This window comes from Eubalaena glacialis, chromosome 9 (assembly GCF_028564815.1).
Source record: "Eubalaena glacialis isolate mEubGla1 chromosome 9, mEubGla1.1.hap2.+ XY, whole genome shotgun sequence".
Taxonomy (NCBI): Eukaryota; Metazoa; Chordata; class Mammalia; order Artiodactyla; family Balaenidae; genus Eubalaena; species Eubalaena glacialis.
The window spans coordinates 8420005-8441593 of record NC_083724.1 but is presented as its reverse complement, the minus strand read 5'-3'; the positions used below and the strand labels follow the sequence as shown (position 1 = coordinate 8441593).

Sequence of the window (21589 nt, the reverse complement as noted above, 5' to 3'; positions counted from 1 at the left end):
CTGGCTGGGTTCGAGTCCTGGCACGTGGGTTCAAGTCCCAATCTGAGTTGTGTGGTTTCAAAACCAGGGTCCGACTCCTCACTGGGGCCCCACGGCCTCACGGAGTATCTACCCTCCCCCCTTCTCCATCCTCAGCCTTCTCCCCTTTGCCCACTTAGGGCTTAGTATCTGTGTTCCTCTGTCTAGAAAGCTCTGCCCCCAGATGTCTGCAGTGGTTGCTCCTCTGGCCTCCAGGTCCCAGCTTATATGTCACCACCTCAGAGAGGCCCTCCTGGATGCCTGGCCTAAAGTAGCTCCCCTGTCTCCACTTCACTCACCCTGTTTGATTTCCTTCCAAAGGATCGTCTCTCCCATTATTTTCTTGCCTGCTGCTCCTACAATGTACACTCCATGAGACCAAGGACCTTATCTGTCCTTCTGAAACTGAGCAGGACCCTGAGGGGCTCCTGGGCACAGAAGCCTTTCTGTGTCCCCTGTTTCTTGTTTGTAGGGAATAGACTCCAGCCTCCATGACCTTCCCTGAGTTCCAAAGAGCAGATGTGAACAGCTGCTAATCAGGGAAGGGAGGGGATGCAGAGACAAGGGAGGAGACCACCTAAGCCATATTAAAGGAACCAGAGATGCTCATCAGGAGACCACCTGAGGCCAGATTAAAGGAGTGCAGGCCCTGCACACACCCTTATTAGCAACTCCACCCTTGAACCACTGATATAAAACTCCTCACCAAATCCTCCCGGGTTGGGACACGCAGTTTTGAGGGGCACAAGCCTGCTGTGTCCCCGTTTGCCTGGCAAACCAGTAAAGATATTCTTTTCTACTTCACCCAAAACTGTGTCTCCAAGATTCAATTTGGCACCAGTGCACAGAGGCCGAGTTTTCAGCATCACTTCCACACCAAGTTCCCCATGCCAGAGCAATGACTGGCCCACAGAAGAATGCAATTAATACCTGGGGGAGGGCTGAGTTGGGGAATGTGGGTGTCATTTTCATCCCCATTTTACAGATAGGTAGACTGGTCTCACAGAGATCAAATCACCCAATCGGTAAACAGGGCAAGTTGGGGTTCACACGCAGGCCCTTCCATCACCAAAGCCTGGGGTTGCACCCCTCCTCCCTGGGGCACCCTATGTTACCCCAGCAGGTGACTGGCCAGTGTGGAGGCCAGTGGGTTTGTCAATGAAGTTGATCTTCTTAAGAGCCCACTCTGTGCACAGTAAGGACTATTTTGCACGTTCTTTGTCTTCAAAAACAGTCTATTTCTTGAAATAAGAAACTCAAGGGACTTCCCTGGTGGCGCAGTGGACAAGAATCCACCTGCCAATGCAGGGGACACGGGTTCGATCCCTGCTCTGGGAAGATCCCACATGCCGTGGAGCAACTAAGTCCATGTGCCACAACTACTGGGCCTGCGCTCTAGAGCCCTCATGCCACAACTACTGAAGCCCGCACGCCTAGAGCCCAAGCTCTGCAAAAGAGAAGCCACCGCAATGAGAAGGTCACGCACCGCAATGAAGAGTAGCCCCCGCTCGCTGCCACTAGAGAAAGCCCATGCGCAGCAACGAAGACCCAACGATGAAGACCCAATGCAGCCAAAAATAAATAAATAAAAAAAATTATTTAAAAAAAAAAAAAAAAGAAACTCAATAGTTTAACTTAAATTTTAAAGCTCAGTTTCCAAATCTCATGTTGCTTATACACTTGGTACAATTTAACAATTGTTGTTAAGTACTCTCCTTGTTAGGGTTGAAGACATCTACTAAGGAAAACAAGGGATTTGGGGTGGTTTTCCTGGCAGACTGGGGCTGCGTATTGACTGAATATTTTGGCCATGACTCGGTTCCTCTGCTCCTTGAAATCCCAAGATCATGATAGACCACAATGAGTCCTCTTTTATAATCTCTTTGCCAATAAGAAATCCGAATGGGGTGGTGGGATGGCCCATGTATCCTGGGTCCAGTTACCTAATATTTCCAACTAATGGAGATTTGCAAACACCCTCTGCCCCACCCAGGTTTCCTCACCATTGAATTGGATCCAGCTGATCCAATTATTGCTTGATTATATCCTGTACTTTCTACTTGCAAAAATATGTATTTCCATATCCTTCCTATCTAACAGGGCCACACCTCTTAGATGGGATTGAATCATGCATATCTCCCCTGGTTCCTAGGTCTCAATAGGAAAACTGAGACACACCAAGGGTAGAGTTGGGTTGGGCCTAAATTGGGCCAAGATCAAGATAGGGAGGTCATGGTTAAAAAGAAATTAAGAGCAGGGGCTCTGGATGAGGCTGGCTAAAGGTTTGTCAATTTTGTTTATTTTTTCAAAGAACCAGCTTTTAGTTTTATTGATCTTTTCTATTTTTTTTTTTTTTTAGTCTCTATTTCTTTTATTTCTGCTCTGATCTTTATGATTTCTCTCCTTCTACTAACTTTGTGTTCTGCTTGTTCTTCTTTCTCTAGTTCCTCTAGGTGTAAGGTTAGGTTGTTTATTTGAGATTTTTCTTGTTTCCTGAGGTAAGCTTGTATCACTATAAACTTCCCTCTTAGGACTACTTTTCCTGTGTCCCGTAGGTTTTGGATCATTGTGTTTTTATTTTCATTTGTCTCTAGGTATTTTTTTTTATTTCCTCTTTGATTTCTTCAGTGATCCATTGGTTGTTTAGTAGAATATTGTTTAGCCTCCACGTGTTTGTGTTTTTTGCAGTTTTTTTCTTATAGTTTATTTCTAGTCTCATGCCAGTATGGTCAGAAAAGATACTTGATATGATTTCAGTTTTCTTAAATTTGCTGAGGCTTGTTTTGTGGCCTAGCATGTGATCTATCCTGGAGAATGTTTCATGTGTACTCGAAAAGAATGTATATTCTGCTGCTTTTGGATGGACTCCTCTATATATATCAATTAAGTCTATTTGGTCTAATGTGTTATTTAAGGCCTGTGTTTCCTTATTGATTTTCTGTCTCGATGATCTGTCCATTGATGTAAGTGGGGTGTTAAGTTCCCCTACTATTATCCTGTTACTGTTGATTTCTCCTTTTATGTCTGTTAATATTTGCCTTACATATTGAGGTGTTCATATGTTGGGTGCATACTTATTTACAATTGTTATATCTTCTTCTTGGATTGATCCCTTGATCATTATGTGGTGTCCTTCTTTGTCTCTTGTAACAGTTTTTATTTTAAAGTCTATTTTGTCTGATATAAGTATTGCTACTTCGGCTTTCTTTTGATTTCCATTTGCGTGGAATACAATATAGAGATGCAGGAGGCATGCAGGTTAAACTGACGTCTTGAGCAACTACCTGCTTGGAAATGGGGGTGTGGAGGCAGGGTCCTATTGAGACACAGATGCTCTGCTAGACAGGATGTCCCTCCCTCCCTAGCAGCTTTCCTCACCCATAAAGTGGAGATAATCATCATAACTTCCATACTGGGTGAGATAGTGCATGTAAAGATCTTAGCACAGAGACCACACATCAGAAGCCCTCGGTAAGTGATAGCTGCTAATATTAATATCAGTATCATCATTGCCCCTTCAGGTCACCTGGCCTGCTGACCACCAAACCCGCCCAGGCCCTGGGCTGGGCCCTGGGCCCTGGAAACAATTTACAATGATGGCATCAGTCCGGCCTTTAAGAAAAACAGTGTGACCAGCCACTTTTTACCTTCTGTAGAAGTCACTGGTGTAAATGCCAGAGGAAAGGCCCTCAGAGTTGGGGTCCCTTTGAAGGAACAAACACTGGTCGTGCCGGCTCTTAACCCTGTGAGGTTAGATAAAACACATAGGACTTCCCTGGTGGCGCAGTGGTTAAGAATCTGCCTGCCAATGCAGGGGACATGGGTTTGACCCCTGGTCCAGGAAGATCCCACATGCTGCAGGGCAACTAAGCCCGTGTGCCACAACTACTGAGCCTGTGCTCTAGAGCCCATGAGCCACAACTACTGAGCCCACATGCCACAACTACTGAAGCCCGTGTGCCTAGAGCCCGTGCTCCGCAACAAGAGAAGCCACCACAATGAGAAGCCTGCACACCGCAACGAAGAGTAGCCCCCACTTGCTGCAACTAGAAGAAGTCTGCACACAGCAACGAAGACCCAACACAGCCAAAAATAAATAAATAAAAAATAAATTAATTTAAAAAAACAAAAAAACACATAGACAACGAAACCGAGGTTCAGATCTTCTGTCCAGGGTCCTGGCCACACAGTGGTTGCTGACTCAGGGCGATTCTGATACAAAGGATCCAAGGCCACAGTTTCTGAGAATGTGGGACACTCACCTCAGGTGTGAAGGCCTCAAGATGATTCTCACTGACAGGCAGTCAAGTGTATCAGTGGACACCACATCTCCACGTGGGCCATTATTGTCCCCTAATACGTCGGATACCTTTTGAACTGCACTGGCTGTTCCCTTGGCTTCAAAGTCTTCTACCTCCAGATAATTTCCTGGCTCAGTGCTTCACCTCCTTCAGCTCTTTATTCAAATGACTGTTTCTCAGGCAGCCCTAGTTAACATTGCCAACTTCCCTTTCCCCACTTGGTATTTGGGCTGTCTTGTTTACTGATGTACTCCTGATGCCTACACCAGGATCTGGCAAATAGTGGGCACTAAGTGAATATTTGTTGAGTAAATGTTGTATAAACTGGCTGAAACCCAGGCCTTTGGGAAAGCCATCCCATCCTGGAGGCACAATTTGCACAATGGGAAGGAACAGCCCAAGGAGGGGCAGAGGTCAGGCCCTTCCTCCGAGACAGCCTGTGTCTCTGGGCACCCCCAGGGGGTCTGGAGGAAAGAACACTCATACCTGATGGACAGACAGGAAGAAAGGGCCACACTCTACTGTTAAATGAAAGAAGCCAGTTGTGATAACTGTATATATTGTAATTCCACTTTGTTAAAAAATTAACCACTTGGGTTATTTATTCATTCAACATGTATATACTGAACACATATACAAGTAAAAAGAAAAACTCCTGTTTCCTTTCTGTACACAGTACTTCTGACACCAGATGTGTAGGGTTTTCCACACCAAGCAATTCTCTAATTTTTGGTGGACAGGACTGGGTGACCTACAATTTAACTCAGTTCTGACACTAACTGCCTGGAATTCACACACACCATGCAGGCCAAGGGCTCAGTCCCACAAGACTGCCTCCATTTCAGACACTGATCACAAGTCACAGGTTGTCACCTGGAACACTGCTGACAGACTGGCTATAAATCGGGAGTTCTCATGACCCCCTCCTCAAGTTTGATAATTTGCTTGAATAGCACACAGAACTCAGAGAAACACTTACTTACATTCGCCAGCTTATTATAAAGGATACAACTCAAGAACAGCGAAATGGTGAAGGTGCAGAGGACAAGGTATGTGGGAAGGGGTGCTGGGCTTCCACGCCCTCTCTGGGTGTACCACCCTCCCAGCACCTAGATGTGTTTGCTAACCCAGAAGCTCTCCAAATCCCATCCTTTAGGTTTTTTATGGAGCTTCTATTAAGTAGGCAGGTGTGGTTGAAAGGGGCTTGTTATGAATAACAAAAGACACTTGCTCCTTTCCCCTTCTGGAGCTCTTTCAGGAACTGGGGACAAAATATACAAGAAAAGATGCTTTTTACCTTTATCACTTAGGAAATTACAAGGATTTTAGGAGCTCTGACTGGGAGCTGGGTACAAAGACCAAAAAGTATATTTCTTATTACATCCCAATATCACAATAGGTATTCGGTTCCTTCAACAAATATTTACTAAGCACCTACTATGTGCCAGGTCCAGGACTAGGTTCGTAAACCACCACCACAAAAGCAGCAATAGCTGCAGCAGAGAGGCAGGATGGTGTAGTGGTTAGGAATGCTGACTCTGGACAGCATAGATGTGAACCCTGGCTCTGGACTCCCTTGTTAGGTGTCCTTTGGCTTGTCATTTGCCCTCTTCATGCCTCAGTTTCCTCATCTGTAAAACAGGGATAGTCATAGTGCCTAAACTCTAGGCCCATTTGAGGATTAAATGAGATCAGGTATGTTAACCACTCTTAGCTCAGGGCCTGGCACAGGGCAAGCCCTCTGTAAGCCTCTGCCCTGTGACCTTGGGCTTGTCTGGTCCCTGTATGAGACAGGCTCTATTGGTCACCACTTCCATCTGACGGGTAAGGAAACTAAGACTCAAGTAAGAAGTGTCCAACATGAAGTCACTTGTCCAGTTCGCATCCTGAGGAAAGGGAAGGGCTGGGATTCAAACCCAGTGGTCAATCCCACAGCACCCTTTGGACCATTTCAGTTAGCATGGGGAGCAGGTGTCATGTTCCTAAATGAAAAAGAGAGATACATCCTGTGGGGACTAAGTTTATGTGTCAAGTTGGCTGAGCCACAGTAGTCACTCAGATATTTGGTCAAACACCAGTCTAGATGTTGCTGTGAAGGTATTTTCAAGATGAGATTAGCATTTAAATCAATAGATTTACCAGATTACCCTCCACAGTGCGGGTAGGCCTCATCAATCAGTTTAAGGCCTTCAGAGGAAAAAGCCCAGAGGTCCAGGGAGGAAGAGGAAATTCTGTCTCAAGACTGTCCTGAGGGACTTCCCTCGTGGCGCAGTGGTTAAGAATCCACCTGCCAATGCAGGGGATACGGGTTCAAGCCCTGGTCTGGGAAGATCCCACATGCTGCGGAGCAACTAAGCCCGTGTGCCACAACTACTGAGCCTGCACTCTAGAGCCCGCAAGCCACAATTACTGAAGCCCACACGCCTAGAGCCCGTGCTCCGCAACAAGAGAAGCCACCGCAACGAGAAGCCCATGCACCGCAACGAAGAGTAGCCCCCGCTCACCACAACTAGAGAAAGCCCGTGCACAGCAACGAAGACCCAACGCAGCCAATAATAAATAAATAAGTTAATTAATTAAAAAAAAAAAAGACTGTCCTGGGACTCGAGCTGCAGCATCACCTCTTCCCTGGGTCTTCAGCCAGCTGCCCTACCCAGCAGATTGCCCTACCCAAAATTGGCAGATCTTGGACCTGCCAATCTCTACAATCACATGAACCAATTCCTTAAAATAAATCTATATCATACACATCCTACTGGTTCTGTTTCTCTGAAGAACGCTAAGACACATCCTGTCCTAGAAACACATGGCAGGGCTCAGGTGAGTGAAGTAGACAAAGCCCATCTCTCAATGGACTCCTGAAACTTAGCTTTATAATCGAAGACCAACCCAAACTTTGTAGATTGCAGAATGAAATTCAGATATACTTCTTACGTACAGTGCAATCAAATAAAAAGTTTAAATTCTTATTTGGACAATGGAAGAGGAGCTGCTTGCAGAGGACCTGGAGGGGACAGCTAGATTCCTTGACCCGGGTAGCCACCCTCTAGACCCTCTGGGGTCCTACACCCTCCCCGCTTCCACGGGCTGGAAGTGCAGAAAGCTGTGAGCAGCCCTGGCCCCTAACGCTCCCATGGAGGGGTTCCTGCGGGAGCGTTTATCAACCACAGCATCACACGTGCCCCAGTCAACCTGCAGCAGGTGTGGAGGGGCCAACACTGCGGTCGTAGCAGAGGTAGTGGAGGGGAGGAAGCGGCCTGCCCTGAACTCGGGGGAGTTTTCTGGCTACAGGACAGTAGTGCTCCGAGGAGCACTGGGCAGCCCAGGTGAATGTTTAACCATCTGTTATGGGTTGAGCCATGTCCCTGACGAATTTTCATGTCAAAGTCTTAATCCCTAGTACTGCGGAATGTGACCTTATTTGGATGTAATTATGGTCACTGCAGTTATAATTAGTCAAGATGAAGTAATATTGAATAGGGTGGGTCCCCAATCTGACTCGTGTCCTTATAAAAGAGGGAAACTTGGAGACAGGCATGCACACAGGGAGAATGCCATGTGAACATGAATGCAGAGATTGGGGTGATGCTTCTATAAGCCAAGGAATGCCAAAGACTGCCGGCAAAGCACCAGAGAAGCTAGGAGAGGCATGGAACAGATTCTCTCTCACAGCCTCAGACTTCTAGGCTCCAGAGCTGTGAGTCAATAAATTTCCATTGTATAAGCCACTCAGTTTGAGGCACTTTGTTAGGGCAGCACTAGTAAACTAATGCACCATGCCTCACCACTCATGGCTGTTTGCTCTATTCTTAAATGGCCTCTCAAATAGCCATCAGAGTTGTTCTTGAAGACCAGAAGGGGGACTTCCCTGGTGGCGCAGTGGATGAGAATCCACCTGCCAATGCAGGGGACACGGGTTCAAGCCCTGACCCAGGAAGATCCCACATGCCGCGGAGCAACTAAGCCCGTGTGCCACAACTACTGAGCCTGCGCTCTAGACCCCGAGAGCCATAACTACTGAGCCAGCGTGCCACAACTACTGAAGCCCACGCGCCTAGAGCCCATGCTCCGCAACAAGAGAAGCTACCGCAATGAGAAGCCCGCGTTCCACAGGAGTAGCCCCTGCTCACCACAACTAGAGAAAGCCCACGTGCAGCAACAAAGACCCAAACGCAGCCAAGAATAAATTTTAAAAAAATTAAATCTTAAACAAACAAAAAAAAGACCCGAAGGGAATGACAACACCTAATTGGCCTCTGGAGGGCCCAGTTTTTTAAAACCCTGGTATCAGATTCCTTGGGGACTTGCTGAAATGCAGATTTCTGGGCCCCACTCCAGACTTACTGAGTCAGAATCCGAGGGTTGGGGCTAGAAACTGGATTCTCAAAGATCTCTCCAGGTGATCTTTTTTCTTTTCCCCAGTAGACTGTCTTTTTAGAGTAGTTTGCAGAAAAATTGAGATGACAGTACAGAGAATTCTCACATACTCAGCACCAAGTTTCCCATATTATCGTATTATTAACAGATTAGTGTGATACATTTGTTACAATTAATGAACCAATACTGATATATTCTTAACTAGTGTCCAGAGATTCTTTCGATTTCCTTTGTTTTTACCTATTGTCCTTTTTTTCTGTACCAGGATCCCATAGTACATTCAGTTGTCAAGTCTCTTCAGGCTCCTCTTGACTATGGTGGTTTCTAAGACTTCACTGCTTCTGATGACCTTGACAGTTCTGAGGATGGCTCAGGTATTTTGTAGGAGGCCCCGCTACCGGCATTTGTCTGATGTACTTCTCAGGATTATATTGGGGTTATGGGGTGTTGGGAGGAAGACTAGAGGTGAAGGGCCATTTTCATCACATCCTGTCAAGAGTAAATACTTGCAGCATGACTTATCGTTGCTCTTGTTGACCTTGATCTTCTAGCTGAGGCAGTACTGACCCAGCTCCCAACTCATTTTTATGCCAGAGAAACAAGAAGTGACAGAGAGAAGGCCTCTGACCCTACCTGTGACCACCCTCTTGGGTGGCACCATTCAGGAGAAAGTAGCCACAGCAAGGGTACAGCTCATACGTAGAGAGCAGTTCTTACATGACAAGCACCTGCCCATGACTTCGTTTGTCCTCACAACCTCATGAGGTGGGTGAAATCATTGTTCTGTTCCGCATGAGGGGGCTGAGCTTTTGAGGCCTCATCAGCTCGGCACTGCTCCAAGCTGCGGGCTGCCCGAGTGAAGGTGAGGGAGCCGCAGTGGCTGGGCCCCCTCTCCCAGGGTGACAGCAGGGACAAGAGACAGGCAGTGCTCCCCTTCAGGGCACAAATCAGAGCCCTGGCCAGAGGCGAACTCGCTCGTTCTAGCCCAAGTGTTCTGAGTGGGAAATACCCACAAGGAAAGAGGTTAAAAGACAATCATGCCAAGGAATTTCCCTGGCGGTCCAGTGGTTAAGACTCCGTGCTCCCAGTGCAGGGCGTGCGGGTTCGATCCCTGGTCAGGGAAGTAGGATCCCGCGTGCCATGCAGCCAAAAAAAAAAAAAAAAGACACATGAGGCCAAGGTGTCCAAAACCAAGAGAATGAGACTTTTTTAAAAATATTTATTTATTTATTTTCCCTTTTTTTTTTTTTTTTTTGGCTGCATCGGGTCTTAGTTGTGGCACACGGGATCTTTGTTGAGGGATGAGAGATCTTTTCATTACAGTGCACGGTCTTCTCGGGTTTCTCTCTAGTTGTGGTGTACGGGCTCCAGAGCGTGTGGGCCCTGTAGTTTGTGGCACGCAGGCTCTCTAGCTGTGGCGCACTGGCTTAGCTGCCCCACAGCATGTGGGAATCTTAGTTCCCCGACCAGGGATCGAACCACATCCCCTGCGTTGGAAGGTGGATTCTTTACCACTGGACCACCAGGGAAGTCCCAAGAATAGAGACTTTTGACCCTGCACATGCCATATTTATTTAACTAGTCCCTTACTGATGGATGGTAATCACATTTCCTGGTTTTTTTAAAAAATATTTATTTATTTGGCTGCGCCAGATCTTAGTTGCAGCACTCGGGCTCTTCATTGCCACGTGCCAGATCTTTTTAGCTGCGGCACGCAAACTCTTAGTTGTGGCATGTGGTAACTAGTTCCCTGACCAGGGATCAAATCTGGGCCCCGTGCACTGGGAGCATGGAGTCTTAGCCACTGGACCACCAGGGAAGTCCCTACATTTCCTGTTGGCTACTATTACAGTGCAGTCATGAACACCTATGTACCTAAAACATTCTGCAACCTACTCCAGAAGACAGATTCCTGAAACTGTACCTGCTAAGTCATAGGGCAGGAGTATTTGTTTGTTGGTTTATTATAGTTGATTTACAATGTGGTGTTAGTTTCAGGTGTACAGCAAGGTGATTCAGTTATATATATTCTTTTTTGGATTCTTTTCCCTTATAGGTTATTAAAAATATTGAGTATAGTTCCCTGTGCTATACAGTAGGTCCTTGCTGGTTAGGGCAGAAGTATTTTATTTTATTTTACTCTATTCTATTTTGGCCACGCTGTGAGGCTTGCGGGATCTTAGTTCCCTGACCAGGGATTAAACCCGGGCCACGGCAGTGAAAGTGCTGAATTCTAACCACTGGACCACCAGGGAATTCCCCAGGGCAGGAATATTTTAAATGTTGATACGTACTACCAAATTACTCCTAAAAGGTTACACAGTTGTATATTCCTACCAACAGTACAGATTGCCCATCTTCTCACATCCTCCCCAATACTGGGTGTTATCTTTTCTTAATTTATTTGAAAGGCAAGGAAAAGTCATCTCATTTTCATCTGAATGTCTTTCATTATTAGAGAGGTTGAGCATCATTTCAGGTTTACTGGCCATTTGGATTTCTTCTGCTGTATAAACACACAATTCATGTCATTTGACCCATTTTCTTGTCATCTTTTTCTTATTGTTTTATAAGAGCTCTTTATATATTATAGATATTAGTTCTTAAATATATAACAAATATTTTTATCAGTCTGTCATTCGTTTAGCATCTTTTCCTCCGTACAGTTTTTTCTTTTTAACTAGGCCAAGTCTGTTGATCTTTTTTTTTTTTTTGGCTGTGCCATGCAGCTTGCAGGATCTTAGTTCCCTGACCAGGGATTGAACCCGGGGCCCCGGCAGCGAAAGCACCAAGTCCTAACCACTGGACCACCAGGGAAGTCCCTGTTGATCTTTTCTCTTACAGCTTCAGGGTTTTCTGTCACGTGTTAAAAAGCTCCCGCCCCCCGCCCCCCCACGTTCTGCACAGTCATCAGTTCTGGCTCATGAACAATTCTTATCTTTATACACCCACTGCTCCACCAACTGCCTGGCCTTTCAATGCCCTGCATGGCTCTCCAGCCCCAAGGCAGAGCTTGGCCCCTCGGAGTCCCAGGGCCAGCCTGGACTGGAGGGCTGCTGGGTGCCCAGCCCCGGCCCCAAGTTCTTCTCCAGCTCTGCTGCCACTCGGGGTGCTGCGCACTGGATGGCATCCTGGATGCTCGGCAGGTCCCACTGGGTCCTTAGGAGGGCATCGTCCAGGGTGAAGAAACCATCGCGTGTACGCCGCACCTGGGTGCAGACAGCGGTGCTCTTCAGTTCCAGGCCAATTTCGTGCACCAGCCTTCGCAGCTGCTTCTGCGTCTCATGCATGCACCGCACCTCTGCCAGGGACACACACAGAGGCGGTGGTCAGAAGCACGGCCTCTGGTGTCCGCTGATCTAGAGCCACACCCCTTGAGACCTCCTGGCTGTGTAATAACCTTAGCAAGACACCTGACTTCTCTAGGGCTTTGTTCTTCAAAGTGTAGCCCAGGGTTGGTCCTGAAAGTTTGTTAGACATGCAGAATCTCAGGCCCCACCCAGACCTGCTGAGTCATAATTTGCCTTTTTTTGGTCTCGCAGCTTGTGGGATCTTAATTCCCCAACCAGGGATTGAACCCGTGGCCCCCTGCAGTGAAAGCACCGAGTCCTAACCACTGGACCACCAGGGAATTCCTAGAATTTGCCTTTTAAGAAGAATCCCAGGTTGGGAATTCTCTGGCGGTCCACCGGTTAGGACTCAGCGCTTTTACTGCCGGGGCCTGGGGTCAATCCCTGGTAAGGGAACTAAGGTCCCGCAAGCCATGTGGCATGGCCGGGCGAAATAAAAAGAAGAAGAAGAACCCCACCCAGGTGACTGTGGGCGAGTTAAAGTTCGCAAAGTGCTGCTCTAAGGGTTGGTTTGCTCATCTGTAAAATGAGTGGTTGTGAGGAATCTAAGAGATAATTTCTCTAAGGCACTTAGCATCGGGAGAGTCTTGGTCAGCACTCAAGAAAGGGAGCAAGATAGCACAGGGAGATCAGCTCAGTGCTTTGTGACCACCTAGAGGGGTGGGATAGGGAGGGTGGGAGGGAGACACAAGAGGGAGGAGATACGGGGATATATGTATATGTACAGCTGATTCACTTTGTTATAAAGCAGAAACTAACACACCATTGTAAAGCAATTATACTGCAATAAAGCTGTTAAAAAAAAAAGAAAAGGAGCGAGGAGCCCTCGTTAATACGATAAACAAAGAAAGAAGTGGTGGTGGGGTTGCTGAGTTGGGTGGGATCTGGGAGGGGAGAGTGGTGTCTGATGCCGCACGATGACTTGAAACACTGGCCGGCTCTGGAAACGAGCCACTAAATATAATCTGCTTGTTAAGGTCTGGCTTCAAAGGGGGACTTGGCAGGAGATAGGACAGCATTTGTTTTGTGTGCTGTGTGATCAGCTAAGTCCAGCCTTAGGCTAGGAAGGAAGTCGGCCCCAGGTGCCTTGGCCAGCAGAGCTTAGGGCTCACACGTGCTGGCCTCTGCAAGGGCCTTCCACAGTGACTCCCCAAACCCAGGAACCCCGTGGCACTGCTCCCAACTTCCTGGAGCAACTTACCTAAGAGGAACTCTGGAGGCGCAAACTGGAGGCATCGGATGCCAGTTATCAGCATCGGGGACTTGTTCATGGGCCGCATCACGCCGCTCACGGCCATCTCATAGGCCTCCTGGGTCTGTAGGTCAACGTTGGAGTACCTGGGGATCAGGAGGGGCCAGAGTGGGCAGCTGACTGCCTACCCCTGGCCCTGCCCTATTCATGCCTTTCCTGAAGCTCTTCATTCGCTTTCCATCTTCCCTGTCCCTCTAGCCACCTTTGCAGCAGCCTTCTTCTGTCCCCTCCAATCCCTAACTGCAGGCTCTGACCCCCTCTCACACGCTCCCTGGCTTCAACGGTCATACCTGTGTTGACCACTTCCGTCCCCTGGTTCTGTGCCGTGATGGTGTGGACCCCTAGCTCTCCTCTCCCTTAGCTCATATACTCCCTAGGAGGCCAGCTGGGATCTCTTGTTCCCCTTGGTCTCCCCAGGGGCTGGCCCAAGACCAGCACAAAGAAACACTTCTGCAGGTTGTGAAAGGAATGGGTGCTTGTGTCTGGTTTTGGAATTTGCCCCAGAGTGGGCGGAGCCTACAGGGAGCCCTGTGGGCAACTTCTTGCCCTTCCAGCACTTCCTTGAGGGTCCCCTTTCAGGGAGGTGTGGGTCGGGCCTCACTTACATCACCAGAGCCTTCTGATGGGAACCTTGGATCAGGGCCAGGATTCTCTCCAGCTTCTCTCTGGTCACGTGGTCTGGAAAAGCCAGGGGATGGTCAGCACACAGGTGCCCACTGGGGAGGCAAACTGGCAAATTCCGTCCCATAAACCAGCCCTGTCCTTGGAACCTAGATGGGGTCCCAGAGCATCCTCTGGTCCCAGGGTTCCCATTTAGGGGGTTGAGAGTCCTTTGAGAATCTTATGAAAGCTCTGGACCTGCTTCTCAGAAAGATACACATGAACTCAACATTTTGAGGACATTTTCAAGGGGCTCACACACCCCAAGTTAAGAACACTTTCTTCTGGAAACGAGGCTCCAAAGAGGTAATGTGATTTGCCCCATATTCTTTTTTTTTTATATATAAATTTATTTATTTTATTTATTTTTGGCTGTGTTGGGTCTTCATTGCTGCATGCAGGCTTTCTCTAGTTGCGGTGAGTGGGGGCTACTCTTTGTTGCAGTGTGCAGGCTTCTCATTGCGGTGGCTTCTCTTGCTGCAGAGCACAGGCTCTAGGTGCGCGGGCTTCAGTAGTTGTGGCTCACGGGCTCTAGAGCACAGGCTCAGTAGTTGTGGTGCACGGGCTTAGTTGCTCTGCGGCATGTGGGATCTTCCCGGACCAAGGATCGAACCCGTGTCTCCTGCATTGGCAGGAGGATTCTCAACCACTGCACCACCAGGGAAGCCCCTTGCCCCACACTGTAAGCCAGGTCCCCTGAGCCCCAGTCTGGGGTTTTTCAGGCCAGGGACACCAGGAGGGAGGGTGCCATCTGTCCAAATGCAGAAATGGGTGGCAAGAAGTGGGAGTGGCTCTGCCTGCTGGTCCAACAAAGTGACTGTGGAGCAGGCAGCAGCAAAGCCTGGGGATGCCCACAGACTGCAGGGAGGCCGAGCCTGCAGGCCAGCTGGGGCAGCCACCAACTTCTGACTCCACAGGCCAGAGCTCTGGGAGCAGGTGTGGTGACTAAGGCCTGGCCAGCTGGGAAGGGCCTGGGCCTCTCACCCCTTCTGTCTGGTCTCATTCATGCTGTTGTCTTATCTGGAGGCGCCTGCTGCAGCCTCCTCCCCACTCATTTATAGCCCAGCTCAAATGCCGCCTGCTCCAGGAAGCCCCTCTTAGAGCACGTGGCTTCTTCCTTCAGGCTCCTGCCACTCTGCACCTGGGTCTCTTTCCCAGCACTTAGTTTTCTTTAGTGTTTACATTATTTTTTTTTTTTTTTTTGTCGGGGGGACCCAGGCCCCGCCAACCAGGGACTGAACCCGGGCCCCGTCAGTGAAAGTGCACAGTCCTAACCACTGGACTGCCAGGGAAGTCCCTACATTATTTATTTATTTATTTAAATTTATTTATTTATTTTTGGCTGCGTTGGGTCTTCGTTGCTGTGCGCGGGCTTCCTCTAGGTGCGGCAAGCAGGGGCTACTCTTCGTTGTGGTGCGCGGGCTTGTCATTGCTGTGGCTTCTCCCGTTGCGGAGCACGGGCTCTAGGCATGCGGGCTTCAGTAGTTGTGGCATGTGGGCTCAGTAGTTGTGGTTCGCGGGCTCTAGAGCACAGGCTCAGTAGTTGTGGCACACGGGCTTAGTTGCTCCGCGGCATGTGGGATCTTCCCAGACCAGGGCTTGAACCCGTGTCCCCTGCATTGACAGGCGGATTCTTAACCACTGCACAACCAGGGAAGTCCTGTTTTTAATTATATAATTGATACAAGACTCTTCTTCAAAAAATTTAGATCAACACCAACAAACATCTTCCCTCCTCCAAATTCTGGCTTCCTCCCTCTCAGAAGTGTCAACTTGGTAGTTGTCTTTAGACATTTTTTGGATGTTGACACACACATACAAGTACAAATATATAGACAGCACTGCTTCGCCACATGTTTTTAATCTTCTCCAGGAGATGCAGAGGTGTGTGTCTGCTCTCCCTGCTAGACTGTGAGGCCTAAGATTGGGGACCCCATCTGATTCATCATATGCCCCCAGCCCCCGCCCCCAGTGCCTGGCACGTGGTTGGTGCTCAAAAAACGTCAAATAAGCAAATGCAACAGATCATATAGGACGTCTAAGAACATGGGGAGAGTGAGAAATGAAGAATAAGCCATCCATCCACTCACCCATGCATCCACCCACCCACCCATCCATCCATTCACCCACCCATCTACCCATCCATCCATCCATCCATCCATCCATCAATACAGCACCTCCCATGTCCCAGGCGCTGTGTTGTGTGTGACCACAGGAGTGGAACTACATAGTTCCTGCTCTCATGGTTGACATTCTGGTGGGGAGACAGATACTAAATAATCACTAATCATTAGTTGATTACTTTTCTGACAGTACATTGAAACCATTTAAGGAGGTAACATTTAAGCAGAGCACAGGGGAGCACAGGGCATTCCTGGAAGTCAGAATCACACGTGCATGTCAACAGCCAGCCCCGGCTTGGTGTGTCTGAGAATAACTGAGCGGGGGCCCTCACGGCCCACGTCAGGGTGAGGAATCAAAGGAAGCAAATGAAGAGGCAGCCGCGACCGCCCCTCCCGCCCGCCCTGGGCTCCCATGGGCTCTCACCATACGTCGTCTTCTCCACCAGCCGCCCGTCCTCACAGAAGTCGTCTGTGGCTTTGCCCAGGAGGCCGTGTACTGTGTAGTCCTGCGAGGACAGGGAGGGGGAGGTATGATCAGCCTCTCGGCTCTAAGCCGCCATGCCAAGGAGGGAGGTGTGGCCCAGCAGCTCAGGCCCCCGAGGTGCTAGACTCAGGCTGGGGGGCCCTCAGGTCTCCCCTCAGGGAGGTCAGGTGCTCAGCCCCTGCTCAGCTGCCTCTGGGGAAGGACACCCGACTTCCTCTCCTATGACAGCAAGCATCAGCAGCCTGCAAGGGGTGCCCCGAGCCACCCTGCAACCACCCCGGGCCTCCACACCTCTCTACTTCTGCCCAACCTGACAACTCAGAATGCCAGGCCCCTCCCAGGATGCTCTCTCAGCTTCTCTCTCCCCTCCAAATACGATCTGTGCAGCTACCTGCCTCTGTGTCAAATAACAGCAATGACGATGATAGAGGACGACAACAGTGACATCGACTGAGCATCCACCACGTGCCAGTGGCTGTGCTGAGCACATTACATATGGTCACTGATTAAACATTCAAAGCAACCATACAGAGGAGGTACTACGACCACTCCCATTTCAAAGATGAGGAAACGGAGGCACACAGATGTTAAGTAATCCACCCAAGGAGACAGAACTGGCAGAGTGGTACAATCTGAGTTTTGAAGCGAAAACTTGGCTGCAGAATCTGTGCTCTTAACCACTAAAAACACGGGCCTTCTAATGTGGTGTCTCTGCACGTGATCGTGATGCCAGATCCCGCAGCCCAGCGTGGATGCAAGCTTCCTGACACCAAGACGGTGTCAGACAAAACCAGGTTCAAATCCCAGCTCTGCCCCTTAAAGTCGGTGTGACCCCGAGCAAGCGTCATCTCCTGAGCCTCATTCTCTCATCTGTAAAATGGGTTAACAATAGATCCCATTTTACGGGGACGCTGTAAGGCATCCACAAGGGAGTCCGCATACAGTGCTCAGCACAGAGTAGCCAGCATGTGATAATGCCAGCTGTCATTATGATGTTACAGTCTCCCTTGGTACATGACCCGAAAAAAATTGCTTGCTGATGGCCTGGGTATTCCCCATGGAATCATCTCTGCTTCAGAATCGTACCAGTGACCCCCAGGGAAAGGGCCAAGGGATAAGCAGGCCGTCCCCAGCCCCTGTACCTTGGTGAGGTGAGCGTTGTACATGTCGGTGAGGAGACTTCGTCCACGTCCCACGCCGAGCACTGAAAGGCACCCAGCCTGATCTCACACCTGGCTCCCCCTTCCTATTCCCCTGGGTCCTCCAACCCTCACCCCCTCCAGCAGAATACTCCCACTTCCAAGGCTGTGGAAGCCAGCAAGGGGGCAAGAAGAGCTTCTTCTACAGGGAACAAGTGAGCTCCTCTGTGCATATATGAAAATGCAGATTTCCAGGATCCACCCATATATACTGACTCTGACTTGTGTTGGGGAGGGGGCCTAGGGATCCTTAGCAAGCTCCCTGGGGTCCTGATGCACTCAGAAGTAAGAGACCACTGGCCCAGTCACACAGACCTACATTCACATCTGGGGTGGCTCTAAGCGTGTCCTTTAACCTCCTTGGGTCTCAGGCTCCCCATCCGTAAAATGGGGATAAAAATACTGTCTGATCCCTGTGGGTGTTGTGATGATCGAGGCAATGCACACGAAGGAAGAAGCCGGCAAATAAATGGGGGCATTGTGGCCACTTCCTGCCTTTTCCCCGGTCTGTGTCTCCCTCTAGCTGAAGGAAAGAATGACCATCCATTCACTCCTGGAGGGAGTGGGGCATGAGATCACATCCGCCTGCCTGTGTCCCAGGAAGCAAGACAAGTTGCTGTGACTGTTGTGTATGGAGGACGTGGCCACCGCCTGACCCTGGGGACACAGATGGCTCATGACTCAGGGCTTTGTGTGTCCAGCTCCAGCGACATCCAGAGCCCAGCCAGTGGGGCCAGGGTCACACACTTGGCTACCCCATGCAAGCGATGACGGTTTTCCCTCTCTGGTCCAGGGACATTCATTAGCCACATGACCCAGCGTGAGTTACCTATGCTCCTGGAGCCTTACTTTCTTCCTAAAATCATACGGTATCTACCAAATAAGGTTATTATGGTGAATGCATGTGCACAAAGAGTTTCAAACCACACGTCACAGGCAGGAATCACTTGATAAACGTGGGCGATCACAACTTCCCCCTTCCCACCAGTCACCTCTCCAGAGGATCAGACTTGACAGGAATCAGGGGAGCAAGGCAGTAGTAGGAAATGGCTGTCAGGTTAGAAATGGGCTGGGCTCCTGGTAGCTCCCCGATCCTCTCCCAAGCACCCCAGGCTCACCACACCACCTACCAAGCACCCCAGACGCCTGGGCATCCAGTCGGTGGCCCATGCCAATCTTCAGCCTGGTGAATGCTGGTCCACGTACTGGAAAGAAACAAACGAGGTCCTTTTCCTCAAAGAATCCAGCCTCCAGGATGGCTTTGGGCTGCATGGTGACCTCATTCCTAGAATGTAGCCTCATAGAGCCCAAACCAGCATCAGGCTGGACTTTCAGGCTTCCTCACCATGGAATTTGGGGCCCAAAACCACTTCTTCAGTTTCCTGGGCCCAGAGAAAGGGCAACCCAGGAGGCCTGTTAAGTCCATCCATCACCATTCCCCCCGTGAGACGCTTTGAGTGGACTGGGCAGAACACTGGAATCAAGACTGGGGGGTTCCCTATCCAGCTCCTGTAGAAGGAGAGTCCTGGCCACTCTCCCAGGGAGAAAATGGAGGCTGTGAGCTCCTTAAGGCAGGGCCTGGGTCTGTGTGTTCACAGTTCTGCCCCCAGAGCCCAAAACTCACTGACTGCTCGGGAAATAACCCATTTCCCAAAAGAATGAATGACCCATCAAATTAGTATACATTAAGTAAGTACAGTTTTTTTGTATATCAGCTATACCTCAAGAAAGCTGGAAAAAAAGAAAAAAAGAATGAATGCAGCAATGAGTTAGATGCTTTTACACTTCTGTAGATCAAGAGGAACCTCGGAGACCAGTATGGGGTGGTTAAGAGCCTACTGAATCCAGGCTACAGGACTTAACATTAGTCAACACTGAGCATCAGTTTCCTCATTTGTGAAATGGGACTAGGACCCACCTCACAGGATTCAGTGGGGTAGTATTTGGGAAAAGCTTAACACAGTACCCCATACAGAGTAGGTCCTCAACACATCAGACGTGTTATTGTTGTTATACAGTAAACTCACTGATTACTTCTCTCCAAGGGGTTTTAGAGGTTCCTGGTCAAGCTCCTTAGCCCTCCTATAGAGCCTCCCCAACACATGCTTTAATCATGTCTAATGACAGGGGCTCATTGTGAGAACTAGTTTCACTGTTGGGCAGCTTTGTTGACTATAGAAAGTCAGTCTTCACAGACATAGAGAACAGACTTGTGGTTGCCAAGGGGGAGGGGGAGTGGGGGAGGGATGGATTGGGAGTTCGCGGTTAGCAGATGCAAGCTATTATATACAGAATGGGTAAACAACAAGGTTCTACCGTATAGCACAGGGAACTATATTCAATATCCTGTGATAAACCATAATGCAAAAGAATATGAAAAAGAACATACATATATGTATAACTGAATCACTTTGCTGTACAGCAAAAATTAACACAACACTGTAAATCAACTGTACTTCAATAAAATAAATTAAAAAAAAAAAGATCACTCTTTCACAGGAGCCCAAAACTCCCTCCTTATGACTTCTACCTGAGGGTCTCAATTCCTACCTGGAGTCCCAGAATAATAAAGAGGTCAACAAACTATAGTCCACAAGTCAAATCCTCAAGCCTGTTTTTTTTATGGCCCACAAATTAAAATGGTTTTTACATTTTTCAATGGTTCAAAAAAATCAAGAGGATAATTTTCATGACATATGAAATTATATGACATTCAAATATCAGCATCCACCAGTAAAGTTTTATTGGAACACAGCCAGGCTCATTGCTCTACATACTGTCTATAGCTGCTGCTTTCACACTACAATGGCAGAGGTGAGCCTGCAAAGCCTAAAATATTGACTATCTGGCCCTTTCCAGGAAATTTTGCCAATCCCTGGTCAAATACTTCATCCCCACTGTGGCCCTACACTGGTTTGGGACAGAAGGAGTCTGAGCTCTGGCTAGGACACTGACTCTGGGCAGGGATTTCCTGGGAAGCGACACCCAGGCCCCTTCCTGAATGTCCTGAATGTGCTTTACCCAGCGGATGGTCGATGAGGGTGGGCACACTGGTGGCTGTGAGGGTCAGCTCCTTCTCTTCACTGCCTTCCACGGGGCCCAGCAGGAAGCGAACACGATGTTCAGAGGCAGGACGCTTCCCAGCATTGAGACCTGAGCACACACAAGTAAAGAACATCTTGTCGATTCTGTCTGAACACCGAGGGTTGGGGGTGGAGGGACAGGTAAGTATGGAAATGCAGAAGACAGATGAAAGCCCACACAGCGCCTAGTACAGAGTAGGTCCTCAACACATCATACTTGTTACTGTTGTTATACTGTAAACTCACTGACTACTTCTGTCCAAGGGGTTTTAGAGATTTTAGAGTACTCTACTTCTGAAAGCAGAAATTAAGAAACAGACTTGGGTTCAAATCCTGACTTTACTACTTATTAACTATTTATGACAACGGACAATACTGAGTCTGTTTACCCATTTGAACACAGGGGAAGGCGAGGAGTGTATAGAGCAGTCGATTAGGAAACCGCTCTGCCCAGACGACTAGGTCACGTGACTTTATTTTGCAGCAAGGATCAGAAGCGGAGATGGCCTCCCGGGAAAATGGGAGCGGGATCGTGGGTCTCGCTCGAGGCACTCACCTTTCAAAAGCTGCAGCTCCACGGTATCGCGCAGATGCTTCCACTTTAGCCCCGGGGGCTTGTAGGCGGCGAAGAGCCCATGCAGCCGCGCCAGGCCGGCTAACCCCATGCCTAAGCCCGCGTCCCGGGCTCGCGGAAGAGCTGAACCCGGACGGAAGTGCATTACGGTCCCGCTCCCAAATGTGG

General features: G+C 48.9%; 1 protein-coding gene across 2 annotated transcripts; it reads right to left on the bottom strand.

Moving 5' to 3' along the window:
• Positions 1-11592: 11592 nt before the first annotated feature.
• On the bottom strand, positions 11593-21571 carry TRUB2 (TruB pseudouridine synthase family member 2). Of its 2 annotated transcripts, none has more exons than XM_061199838.1 (8): positions 21404-21571; positions 20786-20917; positions 18895-18969; positions 17708-17769; positions 16506-16587; positions 13904-13976; positions 13248-13384; positions 11593-11997 (listed from the first exon to the last, which is right to left on the bottom strand). In XM_061199838.1, exons 1-8 carry the CDS (start codon positions 21564-21566, stop codon positions 11672-11674), a joined length of 1050 nt encoding a protein of 349 aa, XP_061055821.1. In that variant the 5' UTR covers positions 21567-21571; the 3' UTR covers positions 11593-11671. The 2 variants fall into 2 exon arrangements, with proteins under 2 accessions (XP_061055821.1, XP_061055822.1); XM_061199839.1 differs by having other exon boundaries at positions 11593-11905.
• Between the last annotated feature and the right edge of the window lie 18 nt (positions 21572-21589).